We start from the raw sequence: 23035 nt of genomic DNA on the forward strand, positions 1-23035 counted from the left end.
AATGCTGTTAAAGAAATGTCTTATAAAATATAGTCCATGTCCAAGATAATTGTTATGTAAAATATAGGTCAAGTCTAAAAATTGGTCTCGTAGGTCACCAAACTGTCCAAGTGATTGATTAATAATAATTAAATTCAGTCCAAGTCTGAATATTGTTTATATTGGATACAAATGTCACAAGATGGTACTCCATGCCTTAGCTGCTTCTCTATCCATCAAACGTTAGAAGTCGTGAATCAAAATCCAGTACCAATAAATGTGTCAACCATTTTAATAACTTATATGAAACAATTTATTACATCATCATTACACCTTTACATAATTCACCCTCGTTGGCACGAAGTTCCGAAGAGTGTGGTCTTGTGTTGCTAGAGCAATCGGAGGAGACTCACTTGTCCGGCTTGGTGACCACAAACAACTCATCTATGCCCAATAGCCAGGTCTTGAATCAAACCTGGGACACCTTGGTGAGAAGCGAGTGCGAAAACCGGACAACCTGGTATTGGTAGTCTGGTAAAAAGCCTCAGTGTCTTGCTTGTTTTAAATTTTTGTTTTAATATGCAGGCCATTTTCTGCTGAACTAGTCGAAAAATGTTTTAAAATCAAGGTGAAGTTCCTTCGAAGGTTTGCTGTCGCCATGCTGTTAGTTTCCAGTCACATTAAAACCTGTATATACTACATATCGTATGAGATATAGTTTCGTTTATTAAATGGACCATTTTTTAAAAATAAAGAAATACATATTGAATTATCAACCTTGAACTAATGGTGGAATAAAAACATGGGATATCACATTGATTGCGCTTACAATTTGTTTATAAAACAAACAATTGGTATAAGAACAATATAATATCACTGAACGCCACAGTTCAATTCTCCGCACTCAGTAGTACTTCATCATGGCTGTTAAAGTAAGCACATCACCATGTCTCACTTCAAAGTAAAAAGTATTAAAAAGTTGGTCATCCTGCCATGAACAGATTGTTAGTCTATCTCCAACGTTACATTCGTTATGAAAGGTGACTTCCATTCTCTGAAGTCCTACAGCGTACACATCTAGTCCTTTCCCATATCTTCCAGCCAACACGTTCTCATGGAATGAATCACTACAGTAACGTACGTATGCCGTAAAGTTAGCGTGACCATTTTCGTCCGTATCGCTAAAATGAACTCGATGGTCTGACGTAAACACGTTAACGTCCGGTTTGTCCGGAATTAAGAATTCCTGCCTTTCACCTTCCGTAGGAAAACAATATTTCGCTTTCCACCAGTCTTCAAATGCTGTAGGCTTTCTTGTTTCGTGATCAACGTTCACGTTTATACACATTGACGTGACGTACGTCTGGTTGGTTTCTGGATGGGACAGTGTTTTCTCCAGGCAACATGACGACCGTTTCATATATTTTACCCTGCTTTCCATGGTCATCGGGAACTTTGGTGTGTTCATATCGTAGAAAGCCTTGTTTATGTCTAGGGAGAGGTTGAGGATATAGAACATGGGTGTGTACAAAGGCCCGCCTGGTTCCCGTGGGGTGGACCAGAAGTAGGACTGGTCGATGGAGTCACATAGCTTCAGGATGGACCACGGCGTCACTTTCTCCGCTACAACAGAACGACAGAGTACTATAAATGAAGGTATTTTCTGATGGCATCCTACCCAAGATTTTTGACGCTAAACAAGTTCAAGTCCTCGTTCACAATTTAATAAACTGAATATTTTCAACTTTTATCCGACCTATGATGTACAGTTTTCGGCTTATTTCAGTGAACAGAGATTTTAGGAATTTCCGGAGACTGGCAATAAATATAACTCAAGGTCAGGGATATGGCGGTTCACCTATCATGCAAATCCAGTCTGTCACTGTCACAGTTACTTGGTATTTGGAATGCATTTTTGGCCAGTCGAGCTACCTGATTCGAGCGATTGGTCCCTAAGGTGATCACTTGGACTGAGAATCATAAAAATGTGTTTTAGTACTCTATGATACACATAATAAACAAATAACCCACTTTCAGTCGTTTATTTTTACATATTAAATATTTTTAAATTTCATACAATCTTTATCATTCACAAGTTATGAAGGTTAGCAGATTTTGGATTGAGACATGTGTTTGGAAACCAGCCCAGATCTACAAGGTTTTTTCAATAAAACAAATGTTTACGTCGCATGCATGTTCAAAAGAAAATTATCTCCAAGGTGCAATCGCTCAACAAGCACAAACTAGTAGAGTTTTTTATTAACTCTGCCAAGAATACTGTTTATTTACCGACTCACAGATCTTCGCCAGTAATTTTGACCATGCACACCGGCCGGACCCGGCAGGCGCTTTTCAACTTTACGCGCGAACGGGAACAGGGGATATGTTTACCTCGTGACTGGTACCCGTCCGCGCGTAGAGCCCAAAAGCGCATGCCAGGTTCAGCCCTTGTGCATACCCAAAAGTACTGGCGAAGATCTGTGAGTCAGTAAATAAACAGTATTCTTGGTAGTTCTGGCTTCCATAACTTAAATGTTGATATTTTTTTTTAATCTGCTAACCTTCATAACTTGTGAATGATTGTATGAAATTTTAAGATATTTAATATGTAAAAAAAAAGACCATAAGTGGATTATTTGTCTTTAATGTGTATCATAGAGTACTAAAACACATTTTTATGATTCTCAGTCCAAGAGATCACCCTTGGGACCAAATCGCTCGAATCAGGTAGCTCGACTGGCCAAAAATGCAGTCCAAATACCAAGTAACTGTGAATCCAGTGCTTCATAACTTGCGGCCGTAACACCGGGCAAGGTCGCCCGGATACAGCCCACATTGCAGATGGCCAAGCTATAATTCTGGACCTTCCGGATATCTTGTACATTTATTAACATGAAAGATCTACACCAACCTGGGGCGTCCAGCGCTTTGTACATTTATGAACATGAAAGATCTACACCAACCTGGGGCGTCCAGCGCTTCATAAGCCACGGTCGGCAGGGTTGCCCGGATGCGGCCCATATCGGAGAGGTCCCAGCTGTAGTTTAGGTACTTCCGCAGACTCGATACCCGCCGACTGGAATCAGCATAATATTAATACAAACATCAATATGTGTGGCATGTCGGGGTAAGGAAAATGTATGGAATGCCTATGACTCTTGAACAAAATGATCGCAACTAATGAAACATACGTTTAGCACCAGTGCATACTGGCAGGAAGATGTATCCCAAGGCCCAGCACCCATCACTAAGATGTCACTCGCACATCTGTGTCGCCGACTCGAGTGCTATGGCAATACAGAGCACCCTGATATTCTATAAAAACACATTTACCGAGTTTATATGACTTTCAACGCAGCTTACCTCAGTAAATTGTTCATATTTTACAGTAAAAGCCTCTTTTATATATTTGAAGTTCTCTTTATGTTTACTTCCGCTTACTCTTGTATCGGTCAAAATGTAGTACGCCAATGCATCGGTATACTGAGCAACATTTAAAACGCGATCCGAATATAGGGTAACAAGTCAATCGTTTTCAAGGACATTCCAATTAATGTTTCAAAACCGGTAGTTTCAATATTTATATGTGTGTATTTTTCAAACATTTCTAAAAGTAATTCATTTTGGCTAAGCTCATAACAAATGTTCCTTTTTTTCTATGACAAATGGTAAGATAAAATAGAATCTTACAAATTGAATATAATAAACAAATAGTCTTTAAATAAAGTATATTCATTTTAAAATGCGTTAAGTGAAAATACATGTGAAATATCCGTCTAGAAAATAGGTTTATAGCGTTCTTCTTCATAATTGTTGTTCAAGAACATACGTACATCACTGGCGGGTTGGCTAATGAGCATTTCAGTTCTTTGTGTCTATCAAAGATTAGAATGTAAATCGTGTGTTTTGTTTGAACCATAGAACCGAAGCATTGCAGACAGCAAAACATCAGAATCCTTCCTAATTTCGAAAAAAAATGTGTCTCGATTGATTCCGTCCTGCCAAGACTCAATAACAAGGCAATCTCCGAGCTCGCTGTCTTTGTGGTACGTTACTTCTAGGCGTTTCAGTCTACAGTCGTAAACGTTGATTTCTTTACCGTAACGTCCCGCAACCACGTTCTCGTAGAAAGCATCACAGCAGAATTTTACGTAAGAAGCAAAGTTTGTATGCTGATTGTCGTCTGTGTCGCTAAAACTGACACGCTGGGGTGAGCAAACTGTTCCACTGGGTGGTTTGGCCGGGATGCTGAACTGTTGTCTTTCACCGTCCGACGGAACGTTCAGTTTTGCTTTCCACCAATTAGGTAATGGCGTCGGTTTTCGGGTTGCGTAATCAACGTTGACGTCAATTTCACGGTACGTTGCGTAGCGCGTGTTAGTATCGGGATGGGACAGCGTTTTCTCAACGCACCGGGAGGAGTTTTTCACGTATTTAAGAACGCTGTCAAGAACTAGTGGATACTTGGGAGTATTAGCGTCATAGAGTTCCTCTTCGATGTCCATGCATAGGTTCAAAATGTAGAAAATCGGCTGGTAGACCGGGTCGCCTGGTTTGGTCGGGGCTGACCAAAAATAGCCTTGATCAAGGGAGTCGAAAAGCTTGACAAGTGACCAGGGGGTGATCTTTTCAGCTGAAATAAAAACAGGGATATGTTTTTAAGAGCTTTGAACATATGAGATTAAGTAGTTTAATGCACACGTACTAATATCAAAATGAAATATTCAGAACAATCTTGGCAACCTTTTTAAAATAGTTTTGACAATTAATATATCACATCATACTGACTAGTATCCGACTAATCTTTATAAGATCACAGCACTCCGCAGATATTATAGTTACTATTGGAAGTAAATTTACGGACCAGATATACGAGGGGGCATTCGATAAATTTCACATTTCACAAATAGCCTTCCGTTGAAACAACGTTGCACGTGAATTTCATGTAATTGAGTGTGGATGTTTACTTATCACACTTATGTAATTTTGATTTAATTCGCTTAAAACTGCTATTTATTGTTATTGCTATTACACCCAATCCGATATAGTTGCTAGAAAGTAAACCGTCCTCGTACCAGGTAGCCTATAGTCTGGGTATTTCAGAAAAGACTGTCCTTTACATTCTGACTGACTGTTTGCAACGTCAAGCGTTTCGATGGTGCCAAAAAACTATACAAATTGTAATCCTAGTAAAATTTCTGCGTTGATCACTGGGGATGATACTTGGGTTCATTGTTTTGAGTCCCAGTGATGAATAAATAACAAACAATTGGCTTAGTTAAAGTCAGGGAAGGCCGATCATTGCAAAGATGAAAAAAGCGTCAAGAAGGTTCTTTATTTTAACATGCGAATATTGAATACCCCTCGTATTTATAAAATTCTGACGCTTATTTTGATATGTTACTGTAATTACTGAAATCTCAGTATTAGAAAAGGATACGTAACTAATCCCAACCTGGGGCGTCTAAAGCCTCGAAGGAGATGCCAGGGAGCGTTGCTCGGATGTGTTCTATTTTGTCATTCTCCCACTGATAATTCAAGTACTTTCGTATGCTTCTTGTCCGTCGCCTGGAAACAAATACATTGAATGCTGTTTGTTCTAGATATCTAAGAACGTGTATGCCGTAAGGTCGGTTTTCCCTAAAAAAGCGTAATGTGTGGCCCATCTGCTCCCGCTCTTGCTGCATAAACAGCCGCTTGAAGGGGGCGGGGGTCCCATTAAGAACTCCTTAAGGACTATACAACTTACATTGTACCGTATTAACTCCAACAAAATAATTATGGTATCTACATTTCCTTCTCCTTTGCATCGATACGCTACTGCGCTGTGTAACGAATACCTCGACACACTACTTCGCTATTTATCATGGATTGTAACGAGTACCTCGATACCCTACTTCGCTATTTATCGTGGATTGTAACGAGTACCTCGATACCCTACTTCGCTATTTATCGTGGAGTGTAACGAATACCTCGATATACTACTGCGCTATTTATCGTGGAGTGTAACGAATACCTCGATACACTACTTCGCTATTTATCGTGGAGTGTAACGAATACCTCGATACACTACTTCGCTATTTATCATGGATTGTAACGAGTACCTCGATACCCTACTTCGCTATTTATCGTGGAGTGTAACGAATACCTCGATATACTACTTCGCTATTTATCGTGGAGTGTAACGAATACCTCGATATACTACTTCGCTATTTATCGTGGAGTGTAACGAATACCTCGATACACTACTTCGCTATTTATCATGGATTGTAACGAATACCTCGATATACTACTTCGCTATTTATCGTGGATTGTAACGAATACCTCGATATACTACTTCGCTATTTATCGTGGAGTGTAACGAATACCTCGATACACTACTTCGCTATTTATCATGGATTGTAACGAGTACCTCGATACCCTACTTCGCTATTTATCGTGGAGTGTAACGAGTACCTCGATACCCTACTTCGCTATTTATCGTGGAGTGTAACGAGTACCTCGATGCCCTACTTCGCTATTTATCGTGGAGTGTAACGAGTACCTCGATACCCTGCTTCGCTATTCATCGTGGAGTGTAACGAGTACCTCGATACCCTACTTCGCTATTCATCGTGGAGGGTAACGAGTACCTCGATACATTACTTCGCTATTCATCGTGGAGTGTAACGAGTACCTCGATACACTACTGCGCTATTCATCGTGGAGTGTAACGAGTACCTCGATACCCTACTGCGCTATTTATCGTGGATTGTAACGAGTACCTTACCTCGATAGCCTACTTCGCTATTTATCGTGGAGTATAACGAGTACCTTACCTCGATAGCCTACTTAACTACTTATCGTGGAGTGTAACGAGTACCTCGATACACTACTTCGCTATTTATCATGGAGCGTAACGAGTACCTCGATACACTACTGCCCTATTTATCATGGATTGTAACGAGTACCTCGATATACTACTTCGCTATTTATCGTGGAGTGTAACGAGTACCTCGATACCCTACTTCGCTATTTATCGTGGAGTGTAACGAGTACCTCGATGCCCTACTTCGCTATTTATCGTGGAGTGTAACGAGTACCTCGATACCCTGCTTCGCTATTCATCGTGGAGTGTAACGAGTACCTCGATACCCTACTTCGCTATTCATCGTGGAGGGTAACGAGTACCTCGATACATTACTTCGCTATTCATCGTGGAGTGTAACGAGTACCTCGATACACTACTGCGCTATTCATCGTGGAGTGTAACGAGTACCTCGATACCCTACTGCGCTATTTATCGTGGATTGTAACGAGTACCTTACCTCGATAGCCTACTTCGCTATTTATCGTGGAGTGTAACGAGTACCTTACCTCGATAGCCTACTTAACTACTTATCGTGGAGTGTAACGAGTACCTCGATACACTACTTCGCTATTTATCATGGAGCGTAACGAGTACCTCGATACACTACTGCCCTATTTATCATGGATTGTAACGAGTACCTCGATATACTACTTCGCTATTTATCGTGGATTGTAACGAATACCTCGATATACTACTGCGCTATTTATCGTGGAGTGTAACGAATACCTCGATATACTACTTCGCTATTTATCGTGGAGTGTAACGAATACCTCGATACACTACTTCGCTATTTATCGTGGAGTGTAACGAATACCTCGATATACTACTTCGCTATTTATCGTGGAGTGTAACGAGTACCTCGATACCCTACTTCGCTATTTATCGTGGAGTGTAACGAATACCTCGATACATTACTTCGCTATTTATCGTGGAGTGTAACGAATACCTCGATATACTACTGCGCTATTTATCGTGGAGTGTAACGAATACCTCGATATACTACTTCGCTATTTATCGTGGAGTGTAACGAATACCTCGATATACTACTTCGCTATTTATCATGGAGTGTAACGAGTACCTTACCTCGATACCCTACTTCGCTATTTATCGTGGAGTGTAACGAGTACCTCGATATACTACTTCGCTATTTATCATGGATTGTAACGAATACCTCGATATACTACTGCGCTATTTATCGTGGAGTGTAACGAGTACCTTACCTCGATACCCTACTTCGCTATTTATCGTGGAGTGTAACGAATACCTCGATACACTACTGCCCTATTAGCTATGGATTGTAACGAATACCTCGATATACTACTGCGCTATTTATCATGGAGTGTAACGAGTTCCTCGATACACTTCTTCGCTATTTATACGGAAGGTAAATCAAAATCCATTACAAGTATTACTATTATGGAATAGTTCTTGTATTGTGGAATAGTTCAGTTATAAGATACGACGATGATGATTTCCTGATTATTTCTCTGTCTACCGCCATATTGATGTTCTCGCTGTCTTCGATCATTCAAGACAATTTGCTTACGTGTTTTCATAATCTTTTTAAGGTAAAGAACGTTTTAAACCATTTTCTTCCCTTCATGTTGACAAACCTAATTTACGTTTTCACTGTTTCGTCATATTGGAAAATTAATAAACATTCCTCCGACAAAACCCAAAAGTGTTAACTGCGTGGTACATCATTGTGGAATTTTTCTGCACTTTTCTTATCACAATTTACAACCAAAAATATGCTATGTTAATAAAATATAGAAACTTCGATGCATTTTAACAAATTATTTCATCATGAAACATATGCAGTAAACTCACGCATGCGTTCGCAAAAAAATGCTTATGTTGAAGGGACTGTACACCAGATTGGCACCCAAAAAAGTATTTTTCTGTAACGAATCTCAGGACAATTATTTAATAAAATGTTTTACTCTATGATACCATAATTCCATAAAATACCAAAATGTAAAACAAAAAATGAAGTCGTAGATCGGGTTCGAACCGGTGTCGCCAAAATTGCAGTCCAATGTTGTATCCACTGTGCTACGAAGGCATACCCAAAGCGTTTGGAATATTAAAGCTCTTTACCTAACTTGGTAATATCACGTGATTACATCGACTAACCATTCACGCATAAACGGAATGAATTCCACTAGGTAGACATACCTAGTAATATTTTTAATGGAAAAATACGAAAAAACTGCGAAAAATAAATTAATTGTAAACTAGGTGGTACTTCAGTTAGTTGGTTTAATGCATTGTACATATCGATACCAAGTTTATGCCAGTTTTCGACAATTTTCTTTCTTTTTCGCTATTTCATCATACGGTGTATAGCCCCTTTAATTATGATTGGTTTCGTCATTTTTTTAGAACATAGAATGTGTTTCATAAAACAGTGACCAATTAAAACGATGTTCAGTGAACATGGAAACGAGATCATCAAATAATGTGTATACATGCAAACATATTATATGTACAAAGTTTCATTTTCATATATTGAATGGCTTTAGGATTGTGGCCAAGTTTCAATGTACCGTCGGATGACGACGACGACGACGAGGACAATATCAAGGCTATTGCAATAGCCGTTTTGTTCAAATAACAGACGGGCTTAAAACGGCCTTATACGTTCGTTTCATGGTAGAATTAAAACATCGTGAGACAAAATCGTTGTACGCGAAATCGACCAAGTATAATTATTTAAACTTCAAATGAGCTGGTCATGCAGTTTTATGATTTTTTTCACATGTGATTATATAAGCATCCGCGAAAATAGTCACGGACTTCATTTCTTTGATTTTAATGCGTATGTTTTAATAAACGTGTTTTATCATTCATTGAACGTTTCTATACTTGCATACAAGTAACTTATTACCATGATTATCCGAACAAGGAATCATCTGTTGAGTGCAACCGTCGTATTATAAAATTACTTTTATTCCTTAAAATGTCGAATAAAGTCTTTATATTAAAGGTAGAATAGAAATGTTCTTACTTTTGTAACGATCCGTCCCCAAACTTTGAAGAATTATCCATTTATCCTTCTTAAGACACTTCTATTGGTAAGATAACAATGTCATGAACGAGGTCAAGAATGGGAATGTATGTGTGTGTATACTTCACAACAAAAGTTGCGATACTGACCACGTTTTGAAATAATCAAGCGTACCACACAAAGTATGAGTTAAAGCGTAATGAATCTAAATCAATAGCGGTGCTTTTCTTTTATTCACCGATGAAATAAATACAGCATACAATCGATTTTAACACAGAATATATAAAACGACCATTTTTGTCTGGAGTCAGTGGTTGCGTGCAATGTTCTTTACGCAGATCCGGACAATGCGCGCTCCCATAGCTGCCAAAACTCCACGGCCACTTTAGCTGCTGTCGACCCGACATTGACCATGTCGTAAGCGACACTCGACTGATACCGAAAGTATTGCCCGCCGATGTTCGCTGTGACGTAAATGCGCGTGAACGTCAAACCATGTGCGGACGAAGGGTCGTACTTTATCTGTAGAAATCGCAGACATACTTTCAAGCCAAATTGAATTCAATATAATGTATGTTTCAATTAAGGAAGTACGATGTTATCGAAGTGGTAAAGATGTGTGTTTAGGCATTAACTGTAAGTACCGCTATAGGCATTAAATCAGGTAACGTATCGTCGGTATACATCATACATTTACAAGAATACAAGCATCATGTTCCAAACCTCATTCCGTTGAATCAAAATGCTAAAGTTCTATAGAAAGCTCACATCAGCGATGACCGGATGTTGCTTGTCGGAGACAGCAGCGAAGATGCTCTTGATCAGCCGAACGTTTGTCCTGACCGTCTGGTTGAACTTGATCACTTCCGCGCCACACACTGTAAACATATCTCACGAACGGTATAAATGCAATTAAATGTTTAGTTCAAATAATTGTTTAATACTTATAATTATATTTAACACAATGCGCCGTTTGATGTTTACTTATTTGTATGGCCATATGGCTTCGATCTTACCGGACGAGACAGTTTCGTCGTGTGTTGGTAGTAGGAGCGGTTGGCAGACGGAACACGGTTGCATACATCGCAATAATTCCGGGTTTACTGTCGCCCTCTTCCGGCCAAATATGCCTGAGATGTAGAATCATAGACTATCTTTTTTAAATTATATTCTAATTATATATGCATGACTACGAGAAGTTTTGAAATATATGTACCTTTACGGTTTTAAACTCTCAGTTAAATTGATCTAAATTCATATTGATAACGGATCTAAACTTATTCATTTAATACATTTATATATGTATTGTCCTAACTCACTCCCGATTCCATGGAGAATGGTGTTGCCCACGTCTTTGATGGCATTTCCGGCGGAGGAGAACCCGTCCCCGACTGTGTTTCCGATATCCGTGATGCCGCCAATACCCGTGCCAACGACGGACGACAGAGTGTCCTTCACAGAGTTGTAAGCGCCCTCTATACCGTGAAACGCGCTCTGAAATACGTTTAATTCATTATTGCATAATGTTAAATAATATGTAACAGGATGTCCATATGTTACCTTTAATATATCAAAATTAATGTCTTACATATTTGCAAGGGGTGTAACCTCCCACCCCACCACCACCCCTATTCGTACAGAACACCAAAATACTGCGGGGTTTTTTGACAATATTTTGACTTTGCGAACCGAATAATGCCAAATCATTAGGTTTGCGCATTGCGTACCTTCCTCCCGTGTCCGGTGACTTCTTTAAAGGCCCTGAAACCGCATACCCTCCTCCTAGGTCCCGTGACTACATGAATAGACCCTGGCACCGCGTAGCCTCCTTCTAAGTTCCGTGACTACCTTAGAAGACCGCGAAGACTGCGTTCCCACCTACTGAATCCCGTGACTATTTTTAATAGACCCCGAAAACCGCGTCCCCTCCTCCTCAGTCCTGTGACCTTTTTAATGGACCCCGAAACACTTAGACCCGGAACACTGCGTTCCCACCTCCTAAGTCCCGTGACTTTTTTAATATACCCCGAAAACAGCGTTCCCTCTCCTGAGTCCCGTGACTTTTTTAATAAACCCCGAAAACTGCGTTCCCTCTCCTGAGTCCCGTGACTTTTTTTAATAGACCCCGAAAACCGCGTTCCCTCCTCCTGAGTCCCGTGACTTCCTTAATAGACCCCGAAAACCGCGATCCCTCCTCCTGAATCCCATGAATACCTTAATAGATCCCGAAAACCGCTTTCCCACCTCCTGAGTCCCATGACTTCCTTAATAGACCCCGAAAACCGCTTTTCAACCTCTTGAGTCCCGTGACTTTTTTCATTGGCCCCGAACACCGCGTACCAAAGAGGGTGTTTCAGTCTTTTTCGTGTTCCATTAATCAAGAGTCTTTAAGACAGTTATAAAGGTCGAAAAGGGCATATTGTAGCATAAGAAACAGTCGTTGTGATGTATTGGTGTTAAAGTGGTGATTGAACAGCGGTACAAATTTCTTTATACGGCAATTTACGGATGTTTGAAAATTACGTGTCTCTCTTACAGTGAATGCTTCCCCGGCGGAATTCCCCAGGCCGACCATGGAGTCGATAAAGCTGCTACTTCCGGTCCCCAGCAGGTCAACGAGGTCCCCAAACTTGTCCCCGACCTCATTTAGGGGCCCCTTAAGATAGTTGACGGGGTTCACGAGCTGCACGGCCAGATTTAGGTAATCTTTGAACGTCGCCGATTGCTGAATTGCTTGATGTTCTGTGCTATTTGAATAAAGAGTATAAGTATCTTGTGGTTGTCGGTGTGATGGGTGTGGTGCTGGTGTTGAAGGTGGTGGAGGGGTTGTGGTGGTGGTGGTGGTGGTGGTTTATGAGTTGATGAGGTCAGTCCGCGCCCATTGGATGCGTTAATACTTTTTCTATAACTTTTTTTTATAACTGTATTAAAACTATAGCCTGACACAACGGACGAATAAATGTATGGCAAGCAGTCAAAAACGAAACAGTACCATGCGTGTGATCGGGAATTATTTAACCCACCCTACCCTCCATTTGACCCGTACAAATCACAAACCGATTAGGGAAAATTGTCACTACGTAAATCACGATTTCAAGAAAAAAGTGGTTTGTACAAACATGCCCCTGTATCAAACATTTTTCTCTCACGTCCAAGAAAACAACATTCTTATAGACAGTGTGTGTATACCACGTGATAAAATGCGTCATAAATGCTACGTCGGAAGGCAATATTTTGATTTGATAAAGGACTTTAAACAAGGATAACTTCACTATTTCTTCACAATTTTAAATGAAACATAGCACAGTCTACGCCGCTTACGGAACTCCACCTTCGGTCTTTTACCAGAGTTTGATTGCGAGTTTAGTTTCTTAAAACACTTCGACAAACCTTTTCACAATACGGCCGTCTGACGGTGCACTGTCAAAACATTATTTTGGAAACAGGTTTGTCGAAGTGTTTGATGAAACTAATGACCTCATCAAATTTCGGAAATAAAACAAATGTGGGGCTCTTTAAGCGGCATAGACTGCCCCTTGTTTCATTTAAAATGGTGTTGTAAATGAAAAGTTATCTTTGATGTAAGTCTTCATTTTAAGCAAAATATTGCCTTCCGACGTAGCATATATGACGTAATTTATCACGTGGTATACACACACTGTATAGAGCTTCCATTAGATAGAGCCTTTGTCTCATATAGCCCTTTTCCAAGTAGTTCTCGTACAGTTATACAACTCACATCTCCTCGAGCTTGCATCTAATGTAGTTTCCAGTCTCCTAGAATTCCCGTAGATAACATCTACGGTCTCCTAGAATTCCGCCCAGCTTGACACTGCAGATCGACATCGAATATTTGCTATATAATATCGAATCTCGAGCTAGAATTCCATCCAGCTCGACATTGCAGCTCGACATTCAATATCTCCTATATAATATCTAATGTCGAGCCAGAATTTGGTCCAGCTCGACATTCCAGCTCGACATTGAATATTTACTATATAATATCTAATGTCGAGCTAAAATTCCGTCCAGCTCGACATTATTTTTTTGTTACATAATATCTTATGTCAAGGTAGAATTCCGTCCAGCTCGACATTGCAGCTCGACATTGAATGTTTGCTATATTATATCGAATGTCGAGCTAGAATTCCGTCCAGCTCGACATTCCAGCTCGGCATTGAATATTTCCTATAAAATATCGAATGTCGAGCTAGAATTTCGTCCAGCTCGACATTCCAGCTCGACATTGAATATTAGCTATATAATATCGAATGTCGATTGTCGATTGCCGAAAACTGCATGATCAGTTTTAAAATTTGATAACTAAAGGGGTCATTTTCTATTGGTTAATAAAATTTAAAATAATCGTCAGAGATCGACTGCCCGTAGAATAAAAACACCTTTGTGCCTCTGGCAAGAACCAGCGACGTCCACAATCTTACTGGCTAGTTCTTTACACTGCAATGCCAAGTTCGTGCTCGAACCTACGACGTTAATCTAGACCGGTTTTTGATAACGAATTTTAAATGCATAGCGATCCACCAACCTGGGATTTGCATCCCGGTATCATAGACATCACTGATTATTTTGTACGTATAATGCCAATGTGACATCGGTTTGAGTCCATTATAAAATGGGTGCTGGATAAAACCAGCGAGGAGTGGATAACGTTTCTAGCGCGTGATTATTCGACCACGAATTTGCTCTGAATGCGAATGATTCGGTACCCTGTAATATTTTGAAGTGTAAAAGAACAATTATACTAGCAATGTGTGCCTTCTTTACAAATACAAGTATTTCAAAATTTATACAACATTGGCTTGCAAGGTCGATGTAGCTAATCGGATTGATTGGTATAAAAACGAGCATATACATGTTATAAATTCAATGAAGTATGACCATAGGAATGACTTAAATATTGACGTGACGAAGGGTCATTCATAAATGGTAAGGGACAGTTTTCAACGTTACATGTTGATCCGTCAGCAGTTAAAAATACCCCTGGAATCAATATTCAACGAGGTGAGTATTTAATGGTACACCGGCTCGATTCTGAAATTCTGAAACATTCGGAACTCCTCGGCCATTTTATCGAAAACAACCTCGGATGTATTTGGACGGTTTACATACTCAAAAAGTGCTACGTTTAAGTCCGCTGCAAGTAGATCGCGTAGTAATTTTATTTAGCAGTTGAAACTTTGTGACATTACTCTTGGGAGTCTTAATTATGTTTGCAATAATACAATTTAATGGCAATCAAATTAAACTTAGATCAATAAATACAACTCTAAAACACTACATTTAATTAATGATATAATTCAAAATTTTACGAACTACTTCAACTGATGTACCTGCATACATCCGAGGTTGTTTTTGAAAAAAAATGGCCGAGGAGTTCCGAATGATTCTGAAAATTTAGCAGTGTTACCGATGGAACCAATGAAACCGCATAACCTGTGTTTCCACAGTGATAAAAAGTTTTTCCCATAATTTTGCAATGGGCTAAAGTAGTTTATTTACGTACGGAGTTCGGCACGTGTTTTCAGCACAGGATTTACAACTGTTTACTGCCGTCTTAAGTTGGTCGCTGCATGTGTTGAGTGCTACCGTGAGCCGGGCGCTGTCCGTGATTGTATGGTTCCATTCCACGGCCACTTTCTGAAGAATCACCTCGCGGAATGGAACCAAGAAAGCTTCAGTAACAATAATAATAATAATTATAGTAATTAACAACAACTACAACAACAACAACAGCGACAACGACAACAACAACGACGCCGACGACGACGATGACAATAATAATAATAATAATAGTAATAATAATAATAATAATAATAATAATAATAATAATAATAATAATAATAATCATAATAATAATCAACGACGACGATTATAATTATAATACAGTAAATACAAATAACAATAATAATAATAATAATAATAATAATAATAATAATAATAATAATAATAATAATAATAATAAATTTTATTATGAATAAAAACGTCAGCGAAAATGAGTCGTGTGAAGAAAAATATTTATTTTATGCTAGGTTTCGTGTTTGATCAGCAGGCAATCATAGCTACGTACTATTACATATTTTGGAAAAAAGGTACTTTAACTTAATTTTACACATAGCAAAATTTATTTTGCTATCTTTTCATTATCTCTTTACTTTAACAAAACACATTTTCGCAGGCATATATATAAAGGGATATATTTTATTAACATATGAACGTTATAATTATTCAGCTTTTTGTGAGGGGGAGTTTGTCTCACAATGGATCCAATTGGCAATAAATCAATGCTTATCTCTCCGAAATTTGTCACATACGTCATTGCTTGAACTTAGTGCATAATAAGATGAAAACAACTGGGGGAGATTGAAATAACCACAGACAAAACTGCGCTATTTGATCAGTTATGTGCAACAGTTTTATTATTTATTAAGGCACAGCTGGCTATAGTATAGATATGTATTATATTTGGCGCATGAAAAGGTAAACTACCACATAATTGAAATGTGCGTCTTGTAGAGTTCATTTTGATTTGAATGTGTTGTGAATCATTTAGAATGTACTGACTGTATCTCGGGTGTTAGGCTGGTAGAAGTGTTAAGTTCTATCAAATTCTGAATGTGCCTGCCTGTGCCACATTGTAGATGGTAGATGTGTTCTTGAATTCTACACATCCGTACTCACCGCAAACTCCAAACACCCGCGAAATGACATATGCTTTAAACTTAACAAGGGTTGTATATTGTATATACATGAAACTTTTCGCTGGTTAAGTTTTTTTGTATTGTGATTGAGTGTTAGCGTTCAGAATGCTTGAAAACGGTTCATTCTAAACAGTACCGGGGTACTCTTAAAAGAGTCCAACGACAAGAGACACACCTCCCACACCCACCCCATATAACATCTTCAGACCAAAGTAATGAAAAACCTTCAAATGCTGACAACTCACTCACGTGTACGGGCCTACAGTTCAAAATGCTTCACGTACGCCACTGTTTATATCTGTATGTGCTATTTGGAAAGGGGTAAAATAACGTCTTGTAGTGTATATATTTATATAAAAAATGAACCATTCTTGTCCGTATATTACCATTGCCAATGATTAAACATGTAAGAAGAATGAGTGTTATAGAAATATGACTAACCTTCCAGGGCCGGAGGGTCCAGGGATTTCACTCCGCCCGCTGCCGGACTTGGAGAAACGCTGGAAGTTGTGCTGCATCCACTCACTACGAGTAAGAGTGCTAACGAAAATAGAGCTGTCATGATATTCACGGTTTCTAAATGTGTTCGTACACAAATGTACCATTGAACACCTGATATTTGCCTTCTCTAAGTTGAAAGATAAGAAGTTATGAATATTAGCGTAATAGAGTAGGTCTAAACCATTGTATATGAGTCCATACCAAATTTGACATTAGATTGCGTCACATTAGCATCCATTCAATCCTTACCAATTATGTTTGTCCTTATATTATTAAGATTAGCTTCGAGAGAATATATATGAGTTAAATTTCAGATTGGAAATGCAAATGGCCATGTGTAGGATCCGAGAAGGTCAATAGAAATATTATTTGTCGTTTGGTGTATATTTATATTCGCCTACTATTCAAAGCCTGGAACCATTAGACCTTGACTGTCAAATCTACTGTACACCATTCGACCACGCAGCTATGCACCATTCGACATTGAATGTCCTACCGATGGAAAATATTTGTCAATACAACAATCGACATTGCATGTCGAGCCAGCTATACAACAATCGACATTGCATGTCGAGCCAGCTATACAACATTCGACGGTATGCCGCTATACAACATTCGACGGTATGCCGCTTTACAACATTCGACGGTATGCCGCTATACAACATTCGACGGTATGCCGCTTTACAACATTCGACGGTATGCCGCTATACAACATTCGACGGTATGCCGCTATACAACATTCGACGGTATGCCGCTATACAACATTCGACGGTATGCCGCTATACAATATTCGACGGTATGCCGCTATACAACATTCGACGGTATGCCGCTATACAACATTCGACGGTATGCCGCTATACAACATTCGACGGTATGGCGCTATACAACATTCGACGGTATGCCGTTGTACAACATTCGACGGTATGCCGTTATACAACATTCGAAGGTATGCCGTTATACAACATTCGACGGTATGGCACTATACAACATTCGACGGTATGCCGCTATACAACATTCGACGGTATGGCGCTATACAACATTCGACGGTATGGCGCTATACAACATTCGACGGTATGCCGTTATACAACATTCGACGGTATGGCGCTATACAACATTCGACGGTATGCCGCTATACAACATTCGACGGTATGCCGCTATACAACATTCGACGGTATGCCGCTATACAACGTTTGACGGTATGGCGCTATACAACATTCGACGGTATGCCGTTATACAACATTCGACGGTATGCCGTTATACAACATTCGACGGTATGTCGCTATACAACATTCGACGGTATGCCGCTATACAACATTCGACGGTATGTCGCTATACAACATTCGACGGTATGCCGCTATACAACATTCGACGGTATACCGCTATACAACATTCTACATTGAATGTCTAGGTAGCTGTACAACAATCAACGTGGGATGATGCCAGTGGATTTCGAGCTATCTATGCAGCGTTTGGATGTGTGGCCAACTGAACAACATTCTAAATTGGATGTTGGGCCGGTGTAACGTTGTAAACTGACCCCCATAGAATAATGACCCCCCCGGTCATTATTTTATATAGAATAGTGGTCATAATATTATGACTCCCCCACACGTAGAAAAATGACCCTCACATAGAATTGTGACCCCCTATAAAATAACAACCCTCTAACCCAAACCCTAACCCATCTAAGGTACACTTACAACATAATTATCCCCACCGATAGGCATCGGAGGAGAATATGGTAATGGCACCCGTCCTCGCGTGCGTGCGTACGTGCAACATTTTTTGTGACCGCAACTCTTCATTCATTATTGGACGGAATTAATTAAAACTTTCAGGGATTACTGCTAGCGATGCCTAGTTGTACACAAAGAAAGAAAAAAGGATTTGCTCCACCTGTTCGGAAGTTATGGCCCTTAAATTCGAACAACATCTTATTGTCATGCGCGTCACAAGTCATAAAACATGGGACTTCCCCACAACCGATTTGCATATTTTATGCCTTATATTGTTATAAATTTTTACTTTTTCTAACTAAAAAAACGCCTGAAAAGTGACACAATTACTCCAAATCTAAAGAAGGATGTCTTTTCAACAATATACTGAAATTTGAATAATTTCTACCGATGAGGAGCGTCACAGGTAATAAAACACTGGGCTACCCCACATCCGTTTCGCCTATTGTTTAGGTATATGTGAGTGACATTTAGGTGACATAAAGAATGTTCAAGGGTGGCATAAAGTATTGTGCTTTTTCCACGTATGAATTGCCTTTTTTACAATCTTGCACTCTTTCGTAATGAGCCCGCGAGCCCATGCTATTACGAAATTAGTCCAACATGTAGGATGCAATAACAAAATGATGTTTCTTCTAAAATTTCGGACAAAATCACCGTTACTATAAGTTTCAGAATGCTTACATTGTACAGAAGGTAAATTAATAATTATATTCATGTATGCGTAACATAATGCGATGTCAAAAAGTTACGAGGCTGTTAAAGGAACTATATCTCAACGAATCTTGGAAAAATCTTGGAAAAATAAAACTTAAGCCTGTTGAAATACTTAAAGCATGATACCTTTATAGGTAACAAAAAGATTTAGATCTAAATCATGTTCTAAACAAAAGTCATGCACCTTTAAAGCAAGAGTTTCGTGATCTATGTTCTAAGTATGTTCTACCGTATACCTTGAAAGTTGCAGGGGTTTCAAGTTGCAAAAGGATTCCTTTATGTACCCCTATTCCATTAGGTCATCTGTTTCTATTGGCAACGGTTTGATACGGCGAAACAATATCTTTGGTGAGACTTATCCGCTTAAATAAGCAAGCGCGCTATCATTGCGCCACCGAGGCTCACGGTCAAGATCTTTCATATGAGGTAGCTAACCAGCTAGCTTACGGAACGTCGGTGGTCCTACCCAGGTGCTCGCCCGAGCCTGAAAATTGCCCGGAGAGGCACCTGGGGTCTTCCTCCACCATGTAAAGCTGGTATGTCCACACCATAATGTCCTCGTAACGAGGCGGGTGGGGGTCATAAAACTGGGAAATAACAACAACATCAAATAAAAGCAATAGAAACACAACAGTGACTTGAATTGAGCTAGAGTATGTTAGTAATAGTTTAGTTGGGGGTCAATATTTTATGGATACAATTGGGGGGTCATTATTTTATAAGGGGTGACAGTATTTTATAGAAAGGGGTCATTATTCTATATAAAATAATGACCGGGGGGTCATTATTCTATGGGGGTCAGTTTACAACGTTACACCGGCTCTGTGAAAACTAACATTGGACACAGAGCAAGCTATACAACAGTCAACACTAATTGTCAAATATCGAGCCAGCCATGTCAAATTCTACATTGAATGTGGAGCCAGCGACATTCATAATTGAATGTCAGTCAAACCAGTTATACAATTTTTAGCAATGAATGTCGAGCCAGCGACATTCGACATTGAATGTTAGACAAACTACACATTCGACATTGAATGTCGAGACAGCTGTACAACAGTCGATATTGTGTGTCGAGACAGCTGTACAACAGGCGATATTGTGTGTCGAGACAGCTGTACAACAGTCGATATTGTGTGTCGAGACAGCTGTACATCAGTCGATATTGTGTGTCGAGACAGCTGTACATCAGTCGATATTGTGTGTCGAGACAGCTGTACAACAGTCGATATTGTGTCGAGACAGCTGTACATCAGTCGATATTGTGTGTCGAGACAGCTGTACATCAGTCGATATTGTGTGTCAAGACAGCTGTACAACAGTCGATATTGTGTGTCGAGAGAGCCGTACAACAGTCGATAGTGTGTGTCGAGAGATCCGTACAACAGTCGATATTGTGTGTCAAGACAGCTGTACAACATTCGATAATGTGTGTCGAGAGAGCCGTACAACAGTCGATATTGTGTGTCGAGAGAGCCGTACAACAGTCGATATTGTGTGTCGAGACAGCTGTACAACAGTCGATATTGTGTGTCGAGAGAGCCGTACAACAGTCGATATTGTGTGTCGAGACAGCCGGACAACAGTCGATTTTGTGTGTCGAGACAGCTGTACAACAGTCGATATTGTGTGTCGAGACAGCTGTACAACAGTCGATTTTGTGTGTCGAGACAACTGTACAACAGTCGATATTGTGTGTCGAGACAACTGTTCAACAGTCGATATTGTGTGTCGAGAGAGCCGTACAACATTCGAAATTGTGTGTCGAGACAACAATACAACTTTCGACGTTGAATGTCGTGGCGTCTATACAACAACCGACTGGGCTGTCGAACCAGCTAAATAACAATCCACATTGATCGGCTTGGAGTGTCCTATTCATAAGTATAGGGGACTTAACTCTAGCACTTTTAATCCTCTTTCGATTATTCAACGCTTGGTTTCATTTGACGCTCAATTTTATTGTTAATATTCAAGTCGCGGGGAGCGGTCGTCTTAATATTATACGCAACAGTTTGGTGCTTTCTTTTATTTGCTTTTTACATGATATGTGGAAAATGGAGTAGTGTGCCTTTTACGAAGTTGTCTTTTGCTGGCACCAAATGAGCATGTTGCAATTATGTAACTATGTACGATTTGTTTTTAGGTTAATCATAAACACTCTTAAAGCTGCACTCCCAGAGATTGAACGTTTTGGCAACATTATTTTTTGTCTTGGAACGAGCAAATTTTTGTGAAAATCCATGGAAACCAGTTATATAAGACTGATGACAAAAAATTAGATCGCAGATTTTTATATTAAAGTTAAAAAATTGATGTTTTGTGCATTTTTCTTAAACCGCTAGTAAACGTTTAAGCTATATAACATTAATTTTCGAACGGAAATGTGAAAATCTACGATCTGACTTTTTGTAAGCAATTCTATAGCAATCCTATATCATTGGTTTGCAGATATTTACGCAAAAATTGGCTCGTTCCAAGACAAAAAAATAAAAAAAATGGTATATCTGTGAGAGTGCAGCTTTAAGACAAATCAATCCGGAGACAAATGTTGTTTTAACCTATGTCTAAGAATGACAAATCTCCGCTATGTCCAGTTGGCGCATTTTGATAGTTATATGTGTGATCTAACTCCAGCGGACATTTAAGACCTTTTGTGTTATGATTTTTACTATCACTTGATGCAAGTAAGCTTCACAGAAATTTTAACCGCCTCATGAGACTAACTGCTGTATTTGGAGCATTTGGGTATACTTTAAATTCTTTTTGAAGAGGGGGAGCTCCTTTTTACTAAGTGTGGAGTTCCAGGTGAATTACTTATTCCTTGAGCAACTGCAAGGCGGACAGTGTTTAGCCGTGTATGACGAAACTTTGATTCAGGCCGCTAGACATGTACCTCTGTCAATTTAATTTTTGACCGAGTTTTTGTTTTGGGTGCTTTGGCAGCTATTGTTCTGTATAATATGTGTGTATTAAGTATGCAGCCCAGGCAGAAAAATGGCCGTTATTGACAGGAAATAATTAGCGGAAAGTTGTTTTGACTGAGTTTGGATGGTAAACACAAAAAAGGTTGGTTTTTATTAATGCATTTACCAAACTTTGTTGATATATGTTTGGAACAGTCGATGAATTGTTGCTTTATATGCCACCTGTGCATGATCTTGACTCTGATCACACTGTTTTACATTGGGTTCTAAAAACATATCCGACCTTTGAAAATCGCACTGACAGGATTAATTATTTGCTCTATTTATTTTTGATTTGCGAAAGAAGTGTCAAGTGTTGTATATCATTGCAAAAGTTATGGATGGAGCTTATCAACAATGTACTGTATGTTTAGATTCTGACGGTCGTGTAAAAGAAAACAGAGATCAAAATTGACTTATCTGATTTTGGGCACGTAGTGCCGGTCCATTCTTTAATGATAGTATTAGTGACCAGGTCTTTGTCCGAAATAGTTGTTTTTGTCAGTATTTGGTCATATAATGACTTTCTTTAATGATAGTATTACTGACCAGGTCTT

General features: G+C 39.3%; 4 protein-coding genes across 6 annotated transcripts; 1 reads left to right on the forward strand and 3 right to left on the reverse strand.

Annotated features, from left to right (window-relative positions):
* Positions 1-253: 253 nt before the first annotated feature.
* On the reverse strand, positions 254-3897 carry LOC128234903 (uncharacterized). Of its 3 annotated transcripts, none has more exons than XM_052949518.1 (3): positions 3813-3897; positions 2943-3055; positions 254-1602 (listed from the first exon to the last, which is right to left on the reverse strand). In XM_052949518.1, the coding sequence occupies exons 2-3, from the start codon at positions 2998-3000 to the stop codon at positions 884-886; spliced, it is 777 nt and encodes a 258-aa protein (XP_052805478.1). In that variant the 5' UTR covers positions 3001-3055; positions 3813-3897; the 3' UTR covers positions 254-883. The 3 variants fall into 3 exon arrangements, with proteins under 3 accessions (XP_052805478.1, XP_052805476.1, XP_052805477.1); XM_052949516.1 differs by lacking the exon at positions 3813-3897 and adding an exon at positions 3343-3444; XM_052949517.1 differs by lacking the exon at positions 3813-3897 and adding an exon at positions 3171-3311.
* Positions 3858-9957, reverse strand: LOC128234902 (uncharacterized). The gene is made up of 3 exons (XM_052949514.1): positions 9840-9957; positions 5435-5547; positions 3858-4612 (listed from the first exon to the last, which is right to left on the reverse strand). Exons 1-3 carry the CDS (start codon positions 9878-9880, stop codon positions 3858-3860), a joined length of 909 nt encoding a protein of 302 aa, XP_052805474.1. The 5' UTR covers positions 9881-9957.
* A 96-nt stretch (positions 9958-10053) lies between these two features.
* LOC128233477 (uncharacterized) lies at positions 10054-17151 on the reverse strand. Its single transcript, XM_052947161.1, has 7 exons — positions 17000-17151; positions 15364-15532; positions 12376-12586; positions 11159-11333; positions 10856-10969; positions 10608-10717; positions 10054-10361 (listed from the first exon to the last, which is right to left on the reverse strand). Exons 1-7 carry the CDS (start codon positions 17118-17120, stop codon positions 10170-10172), a joined length of 1092 nt encoding a protein of 363 aa, XP_052803121.1. The 5' UTR covers positions 17121-17151; the 3' UTR covers positions 10054-10169.
* Positions 17152-20491: 3340 nt separating this feature from the next.
* On the forward strand, positions 20492-21358 carry LOC128235971 (keratin-associated protein 10-5-like). The gene has a single exon (XM_052950755.1). It carries the CDS (start codon positions 20492-20494, stop codon positions 21356-21358), a length of 867 nt encoding a protein of 288 aa, XP_052806715.1.
* Positions 21359-23035: the final 1677 nt, after the last annotated feature.

The sequence above is a fragment of the Mya arenaria genome, chromosome 5 (assembly GCF_026914265.1).
Source record: "Mya arenaria isolate MELC-2E11 chromosome 5, ASM2691426v1".
NCBI classification, from domain to species: Eukaryota; Metazoa; Mollusca; class Bivalvia; order Myida; family Myidae; genus Mya; species Mya arenaria.